Here is a 15,237-nt window from a genome sequence, read left to right on the forward strand (position 1 = left end):
ATACCCATCTCACATTAAGGCTTAAGGCATGGTTTCACAGACACCCATATCAATACATGATTTCACAGACACCCATCTCATATTACAGTATGGTTTCACAGATACTTATCTGATGTGCTAAAAGCCACTGAATAACTAGCTAAAACAAATCATGTATCATATATATATATATATATATATATATATATATATATATATATATATATATATATATATATAAAGTTTATCGATGACCATGAGAAAACAGGTAATCCTAATTTCTTGGCAAACATACATGTCTAGCTCCAAATAAAGATCCGGCGCTCTTTTAGCCTAATAATAACACTTTAAACATATTCCTTGCATATAATCCAATAAATTGAATAGTCCTCTTATTTAATACCGGAAGTATCGAAAATCATTGTTGAAATAGTTGTAAAATCTCGTTTTTCTTTTTTAGCCGATATTGTTGTTTCGATCGTCTGCCACATTATTTTAAATAATGATTACTTCCGTTCTCAGCCTCGTTTGTTTGTGTCCCATATAAGGACATTGGCGCCTTATTTGGAAATGTAAACAAATCATAGTAAAAATTTGGCGCCTTTGGGTCAGAAATTCTGCGCATTAAAAGTAAATACGGTTTATTGGCAACTTTGAAATTCCACCAAGAAGCGATTATTTGCCACTTGATTGATAATAATATAGCGTAGAATATCCAAAATATGGTCTGGCAAGCCTTACGTAGAAAAGGGGTCACGGCGAGAGTCTCGCGTTATCTGCCATGGCGGACAGGATAAGGTTAGAGTGACCATGCCAATTTATTTTATCATGTAAGGGCTTAATAAATTCAAAATAAGCCAAATTTCTTTCACAACATGATTATACTTATGTAGTTGATTTCTACACTGTTTGTTTTTCTGACTTTAGTGATGATTTTTTTTGCTCCATTACATGATATGGGATTGGTTTGTAGCCTCAACCACAACAAATCAAGTTGAGGCTACGACATCGTAGCTAGTCACATGTGGTATTCTGATTTCTAATTTATCCCACCTGTTTTGAGCCAACCATCACTTGTGATCATGTCACATGTGGACTTCTCATTTTTGAAGTATCCTTTCATAATTTGTGGTCCCTTTATCCAGATCTCCCCCTCCTTTCTAACTGGTAAAGCTTTCCCACTTTCAACATCTACAATCTTAAAAGAAAATGAATATTGTATATTGATACCAAAAGAAAAGTAAAAAAACCTTAATACTGTGACATGTTCATTTGGAGGGATCGACAAATAGACACAGTGTTAAGATATAACATGTCTAACCATCAGCTATGACCAAAACAAAATAGAGTCTTTTCATCTTCAGCTATAGAATGCAAAATTCTAAATACATATAATACTAAAGCAGGTTGTGGTTCCTATTTCTTTACATTTGGGAGCTTCTTTAATTTTAGTTTTTATTGCATCTCTTGTTTATTGGTTTCAGATGCAACTGAAAGTGAGGAATTTTATCTGAATATTTGTGTTTATTAAAATGCACAGACGGTGGCTTACTGGTTAGAGCGTCTGCGTTGAATGCGGGAGATCGTGGGTTCAATCCCTGGCTGAGTCATACCAAAGACTTAAATGGTACTAACAGATGCCTCACTTGATGCTCAGCATTAAGAGGTTAGTGTTAGAACTAGTCAGCCTGGTGTCAGGATATCTTTGACAATATGCCCACTCCCTACTCTATGACAAATTAATTTCCTTGGTCTTATCATGGATGAAAAACTATAATAACATTTGGCTGTGTTTCAAATATAAATGTGTAAGACATAAGTATTTATATCAAGCAGTCTTTATATAATGGTATACAGTCATGTAAGTCAAGTGGGTGTCTTCCAATTTAAGGTTACTATAAAGCATCTTTTATTCATGCATATCATTGTAGGAAAATAATTTTTATGCATTTCATACATTCACAATATATCATGACAGGACACTCAAATTTAAATGCCCTTTTCTAGCCACTTTTAACAACCTACTTGCCTCATAAAATGACACTGCTTCCTGATATGTGTGTAACTCACCATGTGACCTTTAAATTATTGAGTACTTATAGAACTATTCAGAGACAGCATTCACTTGGTGCTCAATATGATCATACAGTTCTGTGATCATTTTTTTCATGCAATGGGAACCCCCAAAACAAGCAGTATTCAGAACCTTGATTATACAAAACTTTAAGAAGCACTGACACTTAGGACTATTCATTTAAAAATACATGGTACCCAAGGAAGCCATATTTAAAAAAAATTATGCTGAGGTTCTCAGATTAGCCAAAGAGTTTATATGAAAACAATACAAAATTCAAAATGCATCTATGGACAACTTCTATGTTAAAAGTGCCTTCCCTGGGTCCCATGAATATTTTACTTGAATAGTCCATAACAAAATTACAGAAATTAAGGCAGATATTATTAATGATTTACAACAGCACCAGGTGATTATCAGATATCAAGATCATGAGCAGGTCTTAAGATATAAGCAAACTATTATTTTAAATCAAATTCTTTTAAGTTTCTTCTCATGTATATAAAACTAAATTTTCTTATACAAATGTTCTAATCATTATAAATGAGATTTTAAAAAATGTTGGACATAGCCTTCTTATTTAAACAAAATTTATTGGTTTAAAGTGCTTCCATTTATTTCATTTCAGTAAAATATTTAAATTGCAAATTTTTCTTGTAAGATATAAATTACTATGTAATAATTTGGTATGTAATAGTTGTACCTACATTTCATTCATGTAAAACTTACTGGGTATCAATTATTATCAGAGAAATATAGGGTTCTGAGGCAAAATTGTAAATGTTTGACTTTAGGTACATTGTTGTTACAACAGCCTTGCCAAATTCCATGGAAACTATCTACTATTGACACAGCAATCAAGTAGACCATATATTTTAAAATCATTTTCCATGTATAGAAAACATAAATACTGGAACAATCCAGAGTACTTAACTACCAGAGACATAATGAATAATAGACATCTGGGTTATCTTCCTTGTCAGACTGTCACCAAAATAACAAATAAGATTCTTGAATAAATATTGTCACATGCAACAGATTTTTATACTTAATGAAATAAGAAGAGATGTTTTCTGCAGCAAACAAATTCTTGACTCCTTAGCTTTCGACCTTATCACAAGGCCTTTGTCAGAGGAATGAAGCTGGACTGGAGTCACATGATCACCAGTATGCTGAACACAAACGTATGAGCAGATTTAAATACTTCCATGTGAAACAGCAAAAGATAAACTCGGGAAGAAAATATGAAATAGTTAAATCAAGAAAAGGAAAGAGGGAACATGAAATCTGTTAAATATAGAAAGAACTTTAACAAGAAAGTTCTTGGTTCAAGATAAAATCTTTGATTTCTTCATAGACTTGTTAGACTATCTTTACCTTTGCTAAAGTATTGGGAATCAAGGGTCCAATTGTTCCCACGGTAACCTTTCTTTCATCTAAATGTGTCACAGGGCTAGTCTCAGTTAATCCATAGCCTGTAAAACAATTGAAATAACAAGTAATGAAAAAAATTATTAATTATGGTTGGGACATCATCCATGTATATAAACAGACAAAAATGTGCTTGCTGAACAAATCTATGAGAAATTAGGAATCATTTTCAAAATTAGGAATCATTTTCAAAATTAATTTCTAATAAAATGATGTGATAGAAAATAAGCTAAATTTAATAGGTGTGAAAGAAATGTTTAGTAAAGTTTCTCCAATAAAATACTTACTTGATCACATTACGTTAGGATAACCTTCGCTACCTCTGAATCCATACCTCCCAGAGAGATAGAAAAACAATTATCTATATATAAACAGGGATTATTTGTAATGTGGTCAGGTAAGTATTACTAGAGAAATAAAAAAAAAATGTTGCTTACTCTGTTCAATGCATTACTTTAGAAAAATAGGTAAGAGGAGAAGGATACTAAAAGGATGAACTAATTAACCACAACAAGAGCCAGTTTGTATGATACGTGTGTCATTATGCACTTGATTATTGTCTCATCATCAAATGGGAAATCCAGTAAAATTGGCAGATTCATGTATGGGTAAAATGTTGCTTTCATAAATGAGGAGTGATCACTGTGCTGATATCATTAACCCAACAAGAGTCAGTTCTCTCCTTAGCAAGGCCATGTCTTAATGCAAATGGAAACTAGAAAATGCAGTCTGGAAATGCCAGTCAGCTGATTCCGCTATGTACTGAACTGTTATTATTTTGGGGTTTAACACAATTTTTCAGCACAAGATAGGCTATACATGGCAGCCTGTATAACTGGTGGAGGAAGATCCCATGAAAACCATCAACCCTCGAGAGGCTACTGGCATGCTTTCTCACATACTTACATTAGTCAAGCTCGAGACTCAAACCCATGCAAACACAGGTGCAATGGCAGTGATCTTGAATGATGAGCACTGTAGACCATTTCGCCACTTGGGGCCTCTATCCTGAACTGAGATATTATATTCAAGGCCATGCTCATGAAGGTTACTCAAATTTTTGTGAACAGAAGTTTTCATTGTGTCCCTGACCCTGTGAAAGTTCAGAGTACACTGATTTAATAATGCCCTTTAGCCAAGTGACAAGCATTTGTGGGGTCCCGACTTGCATTCCAGCCTTCAGTGGTAGGAAGTCTTTCATAGTTGATGTAGATTGTCAGTTCACCTCAGGTAACATCTGAGGGTACGTACAGGGTCCTGCCTCTTTGTGTCTCTTGACAGATAGATCAAGGAAAGGGAATGAATAGTTATTGTTGGTTGACTAGTGACAACAAGCTGTTGTATGTCATTAGGACCTTTGAACCATCAGAACATAATAGCATGTAGCTCATTCAATCTGCATGCTAAAGTTAGCATTATCATTAAATGCAAGTCATGTATGCTGCTACAGCATGCGTAGGAATATGTCAGAGAATACTTTGTTGCTTCTAAAATCATTTTTTTATGAAGTCTGAATATGTAGATCATGGAAAAGTATCCCCTGATTGTGATAGGGTCTAACTTCATGTACTTGAATAGAAAAAGAAAAGAGTCTGCCACTGGGAAATCGGCATTGAGAGTGGTGTGACTTCACTGATGTGACAATAATCACTCATCTGTTGTGATCCACTCCAGGATTGAAATGTTAAACTCCTTTTTGATCAATACAACCCTTAAAAATCCTAGAGAAAAGAAGGAATTTGTTTGGACATGGATGGAAAAGGGATCATATCAACTGCTTGAGTGGACTGGAGGTTGCTATGACTCATCTAGTATATTTGTCACTGGATTAAATAGATCATTGATCCAGGGTGTTTCATCCTGGGGGATAAATTATAGATGTTATATTATTTGCCCCTATTTACCAGTTTTCACAACAAAAACTGATGCCCCTTTAACCTTCCAGCTGATTAAAAAAGCATATCTATCCCATGTCTCTGTGGTCATGGAAAAATGAAGAGATGTTATGGGTCAGATGGCCCCTAAAGGCACAGGTTCCAGGAGGGACAAGTTTGTATGAACAGTTGTTCTCCTTTGATAACAATCGGGTAGGACATTCAGCCAGACAGGAATTGTGTTGACTTGAATATTACCAGATACTGGAAGTACCCATGAAGGTATTCCCTTGCCATGAGGCAGTGGCCTGGTAACAGCTCCTCCCCTTGCAGATATATGTCACCAAATATGGATTGTCTGACATTACCTAGGCCTTGTTTCATGGATATGTTCCACCCATTTGTGGAAGGCATTGAGAACGACTTTCATTTCCAGTTGGTTGATATGAAGTGCTTTCTCTTGAAAAATCCACATCCCACTGACTACTGCAGGTCCAGGAGAAAACAGGCATTGTAACAAGCCCACAATGCAGAGCTAGCCAAGGAGCTGTACAAAACTTCCTTGCCTAAACAACATCTTGTTAGATGCATCCTCTGATGCTAAAGTTATACTTTTAATGTATTAGGGAGAAAGATGCCAAGTTAATATGTGTTAAGAGTTCCATATCTAGATGGACAAAATTTTGAGAAGGGATAAAGTCTAACTTCTCTACACTGATTATCTACCTTGTACTGTGAATGGGGGAAGTTGTTCATGTCAGGAACCAAATGCCATAATTACCAATGGATATGAAGTTGTGTAATCCAGGAATGCCACCTTCTCTGTGGAGGAGATCCTAAACTGTCACATGATTTAGTCTAACATTTTACTGAAGGTCCAACATCGTGGTTGATGACTTCTCTGGCACATGAATAATTCTTTTGATGCATTTGGGAGAAAGATGCCCAAGTGTTAAGGATTCCATACCTACTTTCTTGTTATTGATTTTCTGTCAATGCCCAAAATACTTATAATGGGGCTGTACAAATCAGTATATTGAAGTATGTGTTGGACATGTCGCATCTCTATCACAGGTCTCAACTGCCATTGGACTTTATAACCAGAACATTCTGGAGTTGAAGCCCCGTTGTGGTTTTCATACTATCTACAATGTATTTTTACAAACAGAAGAAATGGAATTTCTTGATCATTTTGTGAGAATCATAGGTCCAAATGTGGCTAAAAGGGAATAGTCTGGTGCCTCAAGTGGGTTTGCGAAAAAGCATGGGTGACAAAAGGCATGGGGAAGGAGAAACTGTATTTCTCCCTCTTCCCTCCCTGCCTGCCTTCAAAAATAGGGGCATATGGCTATCTATCAGAAGTAGAAAACCAAAAGGGAGGGGGTTGAGAAAAACTGCAATTATCATTGTTTCAGCTAGAGGAAAAGCTTGTTAGATTTTTCTAATCACTTCATCAACATCTAGACAGGGTACGTGTGGAGAAAGTATCTCTGAACATGAATTTTACTAGTGGGTGAGAAAGTTGTTACTGCAACTGTATCACCACTAAACTCTTGCTTTACCAGAATCATGAATGTGCCAGGAGATGCCAGGTAATTTTTGCAATCTTGAACAACTGTAGCAAGGTTCTGAATGATGATGACAGTTAATCATCATCAACTACATCTACCAAGGCACTGACCTTGTAGATAGAACTGACTGAAGGTGGAGGATGGTATTTTGATGGAGACAAAATCCTATGAGACAAAATTCCATTACCTAAATTCATCTGTTCCGTTGTCAGATTGATGCATTTCTGATTTATCACCTTCATCAGCATGCATCATTATGCCCACTGGATAAGCTGTCAGCAGTGACTGCATTATGGAATGCCAATCTGGTTATGGCTGGTTTTGCTTGGTCAGACAGCTGCATCAGTAATACCTGTTTACTATGAATATCATAAGAATGGTCGGTCTGGTTTACTGGTTGGCCGCCATGCCAGCTACAGATAACAAAGCCATGACCATTGTAAAAGTACACAGCTCATCTGTACAGCTGGACTGGTTGGCTGGCAGTTGGGACTGCATACCAAAAGATGATATATGCTTTGTGGTCCAGCCAGCTGGTATGGTATGGTTGGTATGGACTGTCTATCCATACCAATTTAGGTATGGCTGGCCACCTATGTAGTATGTTTTTTCATTCATACTATATTGGTGAAATTGCAAATCTTTGTTGACTTGTCTTCCTACTACTGTCATGTATAGATGAAATAAATAACTGCAAACACTCATACTTCTTTAGCAGGGTCTAAAGGCTTATCCCCTGTGGAATTACAATATATAAACACCATTTCTACTCATTCACATATGGATAACAAATACTTTCGAGTCATAGCGATCATATGTGATTCCAAGGCTTGATTGGTATTGCCTGTACTTTTTTGTGTATACACAGATACAATATGTCCTGGTGCTATCTTGCAACCTCATAATGCTGGAGAGGACATTTTAACAACATCCATGAGACCAATTATGATTCTACTGCATTTATGGATTCATTATATCTGGCACTATTTTGCATATTAGAGCATGCTTATTTGTGCAGCCCTAGAGCTCCTTTTCAAAAATGTTGGGCTTAGTATTTTTACCAGGTGCACAGATATTATACATGTGTACCAGCAAGCAGTTGTATGTGTAAATACATCTCATGTCCATAATTCAAATGTCATAAATTTCATTTGTTTACACTTCTTGCACTTGGGTCATGTCTTTAATGAAGAGAAAAAAAATGTAGTGCATACAACAAATATATATATATATATATATATATATATATATATATATATATATATACATACACAGTGTGACCCTGCTATAGCATGCTCCGTAATAGCACAGATTTGGATATAACATGGTCGTGGTGTGATCTTCATATTCATGTATTTTTCTTGTACATGAAAAAAAAGAAATCTTTATTAAAAGTACAAGAAAAAAACTTAAAAAGTTTATTATCATTTTGGAGAAGAGAATGCATATGAATAATACAAGATGATCATGGCATGGCTACTGAATTTTTATATGTATTTTTCTCATACAAGAAAAAGTAGTTTTTTCTTCTTAAAAGTACTAAAAATAACATGCAAAATGATTATTCTGGGATCATGTAGGGCTTTGCCAATCTCGTAAACTTGGATTTTTTTCCTTATTGGCAGCAAAAAATACCATCTGGTGATATTTTTTATTGGCAACATTGTTGGCTGTTTAAACTTGTATAATACAACCACTGGTTTGGACTGAATATAAAATTTGTTATATCATAATCTGCTTATCTTGGCATCTAGCATGAGTACTGTATGTTGTGAGATATCCGCTTTATTGTTGTTGACATTTCTGGTAATGGAGATCAACCAGATGAGACATTATCTCATATCTATCTTTTGTCAGATTTTTGGCTGCTCGCTAGTAATTAATATATTTACAAAAACCGACATTTTTATGTGGATGGTAAGTAAAATTCCTCTTCTTTTCAGTCAGAATTAAATCCTTCACCCCTTTTCTAAATTTCTGATGCATGCGTGGAAGGCAGCCTCTTACTGCTTATTCAAATGTAAAAAAAAGAAAGAAACACATCTTACTTATTGGTTTATTCAACAGGCATGGAGGAACAGTAAACAGAATACACCAAACGATGGCCAATTCATTTTTAAAAATGTAACCAGATAAAATAGTTTGCTGAAATTCAAAGGAAACAGATTACCTTTGAAACACAGATTGTTATGAAAACATACTCAACAAATGGAAAAAGATCAGTCTCAGTCATGCAATACAAATATTGATGTTACCACCACAAAATGAAATGGATATTTGTTTTGTTCTTCCAAGCTGTCCTTTAGCAGTGAGTGACTTCAATAAAGCATGCACCATTCATCAAAGAAAGCCGACTACAATCTCCAATAAAAACAAAGAACTTTTCTTCAAAGGCAGTCAGTACCAAACTTAAATAAAAGTAATGGAATCTGATGGATTTTTGCATTTTCCAATGCAACTGAAACACTCTAACTGTACTGTGAAAGTTTCCTTTTTCTAGGAAAAAAGTTTATGCTTACGAACGCAACCAACAGCAGCTTAAGATACAAACTAACTTTTACCGACTTGGGACATACTGAAAAGTAAATGTGCTTTGTCATTCATTACATGATTGTGCTATGCTTTTCCACTGAATTCAGACCAATATGACATGTGGCAAAATTACTGAATATCTTAAATCTGTGTGTGCATAATTTTGATGGAATCACTTGTATTGTTGATTCAATGTATATGATGAGATTCGCTGGCGAGTACATGGTGTCGATACTCTATTCATGCTATACATTAGACATGTATATATAAACAGTATATACATATATTTACTAATTCGTGGTTCTCTAAATAAAGTAAACTTTTATATATGCCTTCTCTGTTTTCACTAAAGGTGAATTTCTCATTTAATATGCATTGGTTTAAGATGGTAACTGTGCTGATGATGCAGGTATTTTACCACCCACATTTATTACCTGCCCCCTGCAATTTTTAGGGGTACATGCATCATTTTCTTCAGCTAACTGACATGGTTGCTTATAACACGGTCAGGTTCTATGGTTCACAAATAATGTGTTATAGCAGGGTCACACTGTACATATATATATATATATATATATATATATATATATATATATATATATATATATATATATATATATATATATATATATATATATTGTAAAATGTATTATTAAAATGACTTAGGAATGTAATAGTTGATAAGTACAGCACCCACAATTTCTCTGGTGAACCTGAATGGTACTGATCAAAATCATATTACAATAACGAATGAAGCAAACATATCAAAAAATTCACCTGAATTCCCAAGAATGTTGTTATGTCCCACATATAACAACATACTGACCTTTTGTGTCACTTAAAAAAGAAATGTGGACGATTAAATTTATAAAGTTATAAAATATATCAAATTTAATTGGATTGTCTGGAGGACATATGGCAGTGAAAGTAAAAACTAGTTTAAACAGGATGTAACAGCAAAAAGTTGAAACTGGAGTTGGGCTGTAAGAGTTGCTTCCCTGTGTGTTTGTGTGTGTGTCTGTGTGTGTGTGTGTGTGTGTGTATATATATATATATATATATATATATATATATATATATATATATATATATATATAAGAGAAAGAGAGAGAAAAAAAGTTACTTCCATCTTTTTGGGAGGACTGGATTTGGAGGTAGCAAAGGTTATCCTAATAAATGTAACCAGGTAATGTATTTGATGCAGAAAAAATAGTCTGACAGCAGGAAAGGACCAAATTTAGTAGTTTCTGATAAAAAAAATCCAGCTTGATAATAATCTGGCTATACAAGGCTATGAATGAATGAATAAATATATATAACACAAGAGGATTTGTTACCTTGTGCAAGAGGAATTTTCAACCTATCCATAAATTCGTGGGTTAGAGTATCACCTAAGGGCGCTGCAGCAGAAATTGCAAACTGTAGGCTGGACAGGTCAAACTTCTGTACAACAGGATGTTTGGCCATGAAAAGGATGATAGGAGGAACAATATATAGGTTTGTTATCTGAAAAAGATATATGAAAATAAAAGTCAGTTAGAAAGGTCATGAATCACTTGTCAACTCCTCAACTTCCACACAAATTTATAAATAGCATCATATAATGACTACTCAGCAAAAACGGCTGTAGTCATCTATGCATCAAAAACACCAAAGTGTCACAATAACACCATGAATGTGCCGCTAGATCAGAGTCCATCCTGTTCAACTGAAATAGTAAGATGATTGAACAGCATAGATTTTAAACTGAGTTCTAAGTATGATTTTACTGAACTGGACAATTACTGCATGGTTTGGCACTGTTATATCTGTAAAATGAACACCATGCAACAAAACTTATTATAGCAGGCAAAATTTTAACCATCAAAGTATCATTCATGCTTTTGACACTGAAATCTATGAAATCTTGTCAAATGGCTAAGTTTCTAAGTCCATCTCAGGGTACAATCACTCATATGGTATGAGCAGTTCACCATTATTGAGTACTATCATTGCAAACATGCACAGAACATCAAGAACTTTTCCTGATCACATAGTTAACATTAATCAATTGTGAAAGACTGTGCTTATGGCAAGACAAATGTACCATAAAAATCTGACTAAATGCTTTAATATTAAACTGTTTTGTGTAACTCTGAACGCATTCAATAAATTCTTGATGACATTTTATTCAATTTATTTGCATAAATTATGCAAATATGTTGGTCATCTCAGTGTCTTCCTGATCTGCAAGATCGTTACAAAATGGCAAAACTGGGTTCCCATTGCTTCCAGTCATGTGCATGTCATGCACACAGAACCTTGAGCAATCAGAATTAAAATACAAACCAAACTGGTTCTTTTCAATTCCCTAGAGATCAAAGAATAAACAACTTTTATCAACACAAAAAGAGGCTAATAGTTACAAAGATGCAGCCACAGAAATTCAACATTCATAAAATTCCAGAGCCCGAATTTTGGGTTACATACATTGTTATTATTAACATGCAATAAGCTTAGTTGAAGAAAACAAGCTCTGCTTCAGATGCGCATATGAGACTGAAATACAGTGTGTATAAATACTAAGAACTTTTCAAAATTGCAGTATATGAATGCACAACAGCAAAATTGATATTGTGGTTACAGTTTGCAAAGCCTCCTTTGTGCATCCTTCACCTGTGCAAAAAAGTATTTCTGCATTACAAGGAATATTATTTCTTTATGAATAATAATATCTATTATGCACTTAAGTGTGAAATATAGAAAGTACTTGATGAAATAATTTACACATTTTGTATTCCTAGATTTTCACATGAAAATATATCCTCATTATTTCACATGAAATTATGAGATTTCCCAGCATGCCATACCCTTCTTATAAGATTTCCCAGCATGCCATACCCTACTTATGTGTGTGTGTGCCTATAGAAGTTATCCCTGCAGCACACTGTGAGCTAGAACAAATAGAGACTGAACTACATTTCCGACAGAAATTATGTTTTGCTGAAGAAATCTGATTCAACATCATTTGCAACTGTGTGAGGATACTTCCCCACACTTCCTGGATAACAATGATAAACCTGCTGTGATTCATTGCTGAACTGGACTTACTTTATGGTCAGATATAATCAAATAATTTGCAAAATGTCAAACAGGTCACTTTAAAATATTGTTTTCTGTATTACATGATGAAATATATCCAGTAATTATGCCAGGAAAGAAAATATTCTCTATATATTTGAAGTCATGAAATTATACAAGTAAACTTTTATTATCTTTGGAGTTTTCTATTCTGAAATTTGTTTTCTCTGCAAATGTAGCCTAAAGAGTAAATCATTTAAAAAACCCACAATAGAAAACCAGAAATGAAGGGTTTTCAATTATGATATGTGTGACTAAAAGAGCTCATTTTATGAACCTAGCCATGTTTTTATTATTTTTACATATATTTAGTCACAGATTTAATTTTGAAAAAAATATAAGAATGAAAATTGAAAAAATTTTGGGTCACGTTTTTTCATCATTTTTTTTTACAATCTAAAACAATGTGACTGCAGTTAGCCAAATAAAGTGTGTGTGTGTGTGTGTGTGTGATTAGGATTTTTAATGTAGCTTTAAAACAATTTCAGTCATATTGCTATGATGTCTGCAGTGTGGCAGTTTACAGTGATGCCTATCACAGGGGCAACATGCCGCATGATGTCCCACCCAGTCACATGATCCTGATACCACGTTGACCAGTCCTAACACTAACCTCTTAATGCTGAGTGCCTAGCGAGGCAGTGTTAGTACCATTTTTGTAAGTCTTTGGTACGACTCGGCCAGGGTTTGAACCCACAGCCTCCCACTTCCAAGACGGATGCTCTAACCACTAGGCCACCGGAGCGGTCCAAATAAAGTCAATACTTGTTAAAACATCAACATTTGTCAACAGAAAAATTGCCATTATAATGGGATTGGTGGAATAAATGATATTTACATAATTGTGAGCAAGAATGAGTTTCTTATGGGCAACGCCCAAGTTTTCCTGCTGATCTTTGAGCTGCTGTTGTGCCAGGATGGAGTGCCGGAACTTGCTGACTATGGATAGCGAAACCGCCAAACATCTTTAACAGCTCATTGCAACAGAATGCCATAATTGACAACGAGGTGCAGTGTGAGTGCAAAACAGATGATGCTGTCAATTTCAGCCAGATGCATTGCTTTAACCATGTTTGCACCACCATCACGCAGAAGAACATGAATCTGATTTTTAGGAATGTTGTATTCCTCGCACAATTTGTCCAATTTGTTTACCAAATATTCTCCTGTGTCTGATTCATCGAGAGGCATTGCTGCTAAAATTACCTGTTTCTGTTGAAAGTCTTTCTTCAGCCAGTGTGCCGTAAGAGTCAACTAGGCTACACCGATGGTCTGGTCTGAACATGCATCACAGGTCAAACTAAGGTCAGATTGGGCAGAAACTAAATCAGGCACCTTGTTTTGTATCTCCTTATGCATGTCAGGTATCAAAGATGAGGAAAAGTACTTCCGTCTTAGAATTTTATAGCACATTTTTGCCATGGCCATCAGACGTCAAAATCCAATGTCTTTAGCAACGGAACATGGCTGCACATCTACTGCCATGAGCTCTGCAATAGCTTTGTGCCAATTAATAGCTTTCAGGTCATCTATTGCAAATGGCTGCTTCCGGTTCAGCATGGCGTCAATAGTCGGAGTATGAGGAGTTGATACAGCTACTGAGGTTAACTGCACAGCATCCTTTTCTTTTTATCTGCCAGAAACAGGCCATGTTCAATATGTGCATGCAGCGCAAGTGCTGGACAAGATCTGATGTATAGTTTTTAGAACCCTTTTCAACCTCTGGAAATGCATGCTTTGCAAAGTGTACAATTTGCTTTGGACTCATCAACTGCATTTACACTTTGGACTCGTCAATTGCATTTACTTTGAAGAAATTCCAGACTAAACTTTAGTGTTTCGAGTTCGAAATTATGTATAATCTTGATAGTATATTTAGTAGTGTACAATCGCTAGTCAGTATTAATAATCTAATCGATTCGCTCTCTTGAAACAATGCTTTAAATCAATTAAGATACTATTAAGTTGGCCACGTGGCTGGATGGATGCACGCACAAGGCTGTGGGTTGCACGCTGAAGCAGCTCAGCAGCTGGGGTATCCAGGGGTAACATCGCTGTCGCTGGCATGACAATATCAATGCTGCATAATATTTGTAAATCAATCAGCATTCAGCTGCTTCAGAGTCCGACTGCTATTCGTTTATTAGCAGCATTGCAGTACTGGCTAAAGAGCATATAGTGAGTCATAGTTTCGTAGTAGTTGGAAATTTTGCTAGCTATCTAATCTGCCTAGTTATCTGCTAATGTGTATACTGGAAGTTCAAAAGCCACATGAGGCCTCATTGGCTTGTTGGCTGCAGTGATTGGGATGAGTGCATGAATGGTATTGATAATTTGTTGTGTGCAGACAATCAGCGGTAGTTTACAGCAAGTGTATTAAAAAGTATTAAGCTTTAAGAATATACTGTCTTTCAATTAACCCCAAAACAAATGTTTATTCCTAAATTTTCACTATTTAATTCTGATTTAAAATTTAAGCCATGTCAAAATGAATGTTATGATTGAATTTATATTTTGGAAACTGGTTTACATCGGCAACAATTATTTCTGCCGATACTGATTATACTAGCCCGATTATGAGTATTGCTGATTAATCAATACAGCTTTATATACATATAAATAATACAATATGAATGAATAATAAAAATTAATATGC

The 15,237-nt window shown here is 35.1% G+C and overlaps 1 protein-coding gene across 3 annotated transcripts in view; it reads right to left on the reverse strand.

The window, feature by feature from the left end:
* LOC149805421 (putative 4-coumarate--CoA ligase 1) overlaps nt 1-15,237 on the reverse strand; it is a 174,671-nt gene that overhangs the window by 13,011 nt on the left and 146,423 nt on the right. For all 3 annotated transcript variants that reach the window (XM_089949989.1, XM_089949990.1, XM_089949994.1), the window contains 3 exons: nt 10,799-10,967; nt 3,431-3,528; nt 1,033-1,177 (listed from right to left, as the gene is read on the reverse strand). In XM_089949989.1, coding sequence (XP_089806115.1) covers nt 1,033-1,177; nt 3,431-3,528; nt 10,799-10,967 — 412 coding nt within the window. The remainder of the gene's footprint in view (nt 1-1,032; nt 1,178-3,430; nt 3,529-10,798; nt 10,968-15,237) is intronic.

This window comes from Sinohyriopsis cumingii, chromosome 2, assembly GCF_028554795.1.
Source record: "Sinohyriopsis cumingii isolate HCF-2022 chromosome 2, ASM2855479v2, whole genome shotgun sequence".
NCBI classification, from domain to species: Eukaryota; Metazoa; Mollusca; class Bivalvia; order Unionida; family Unionidae; genus Sinohyriopsis; species Sinohyriopsis cumingii.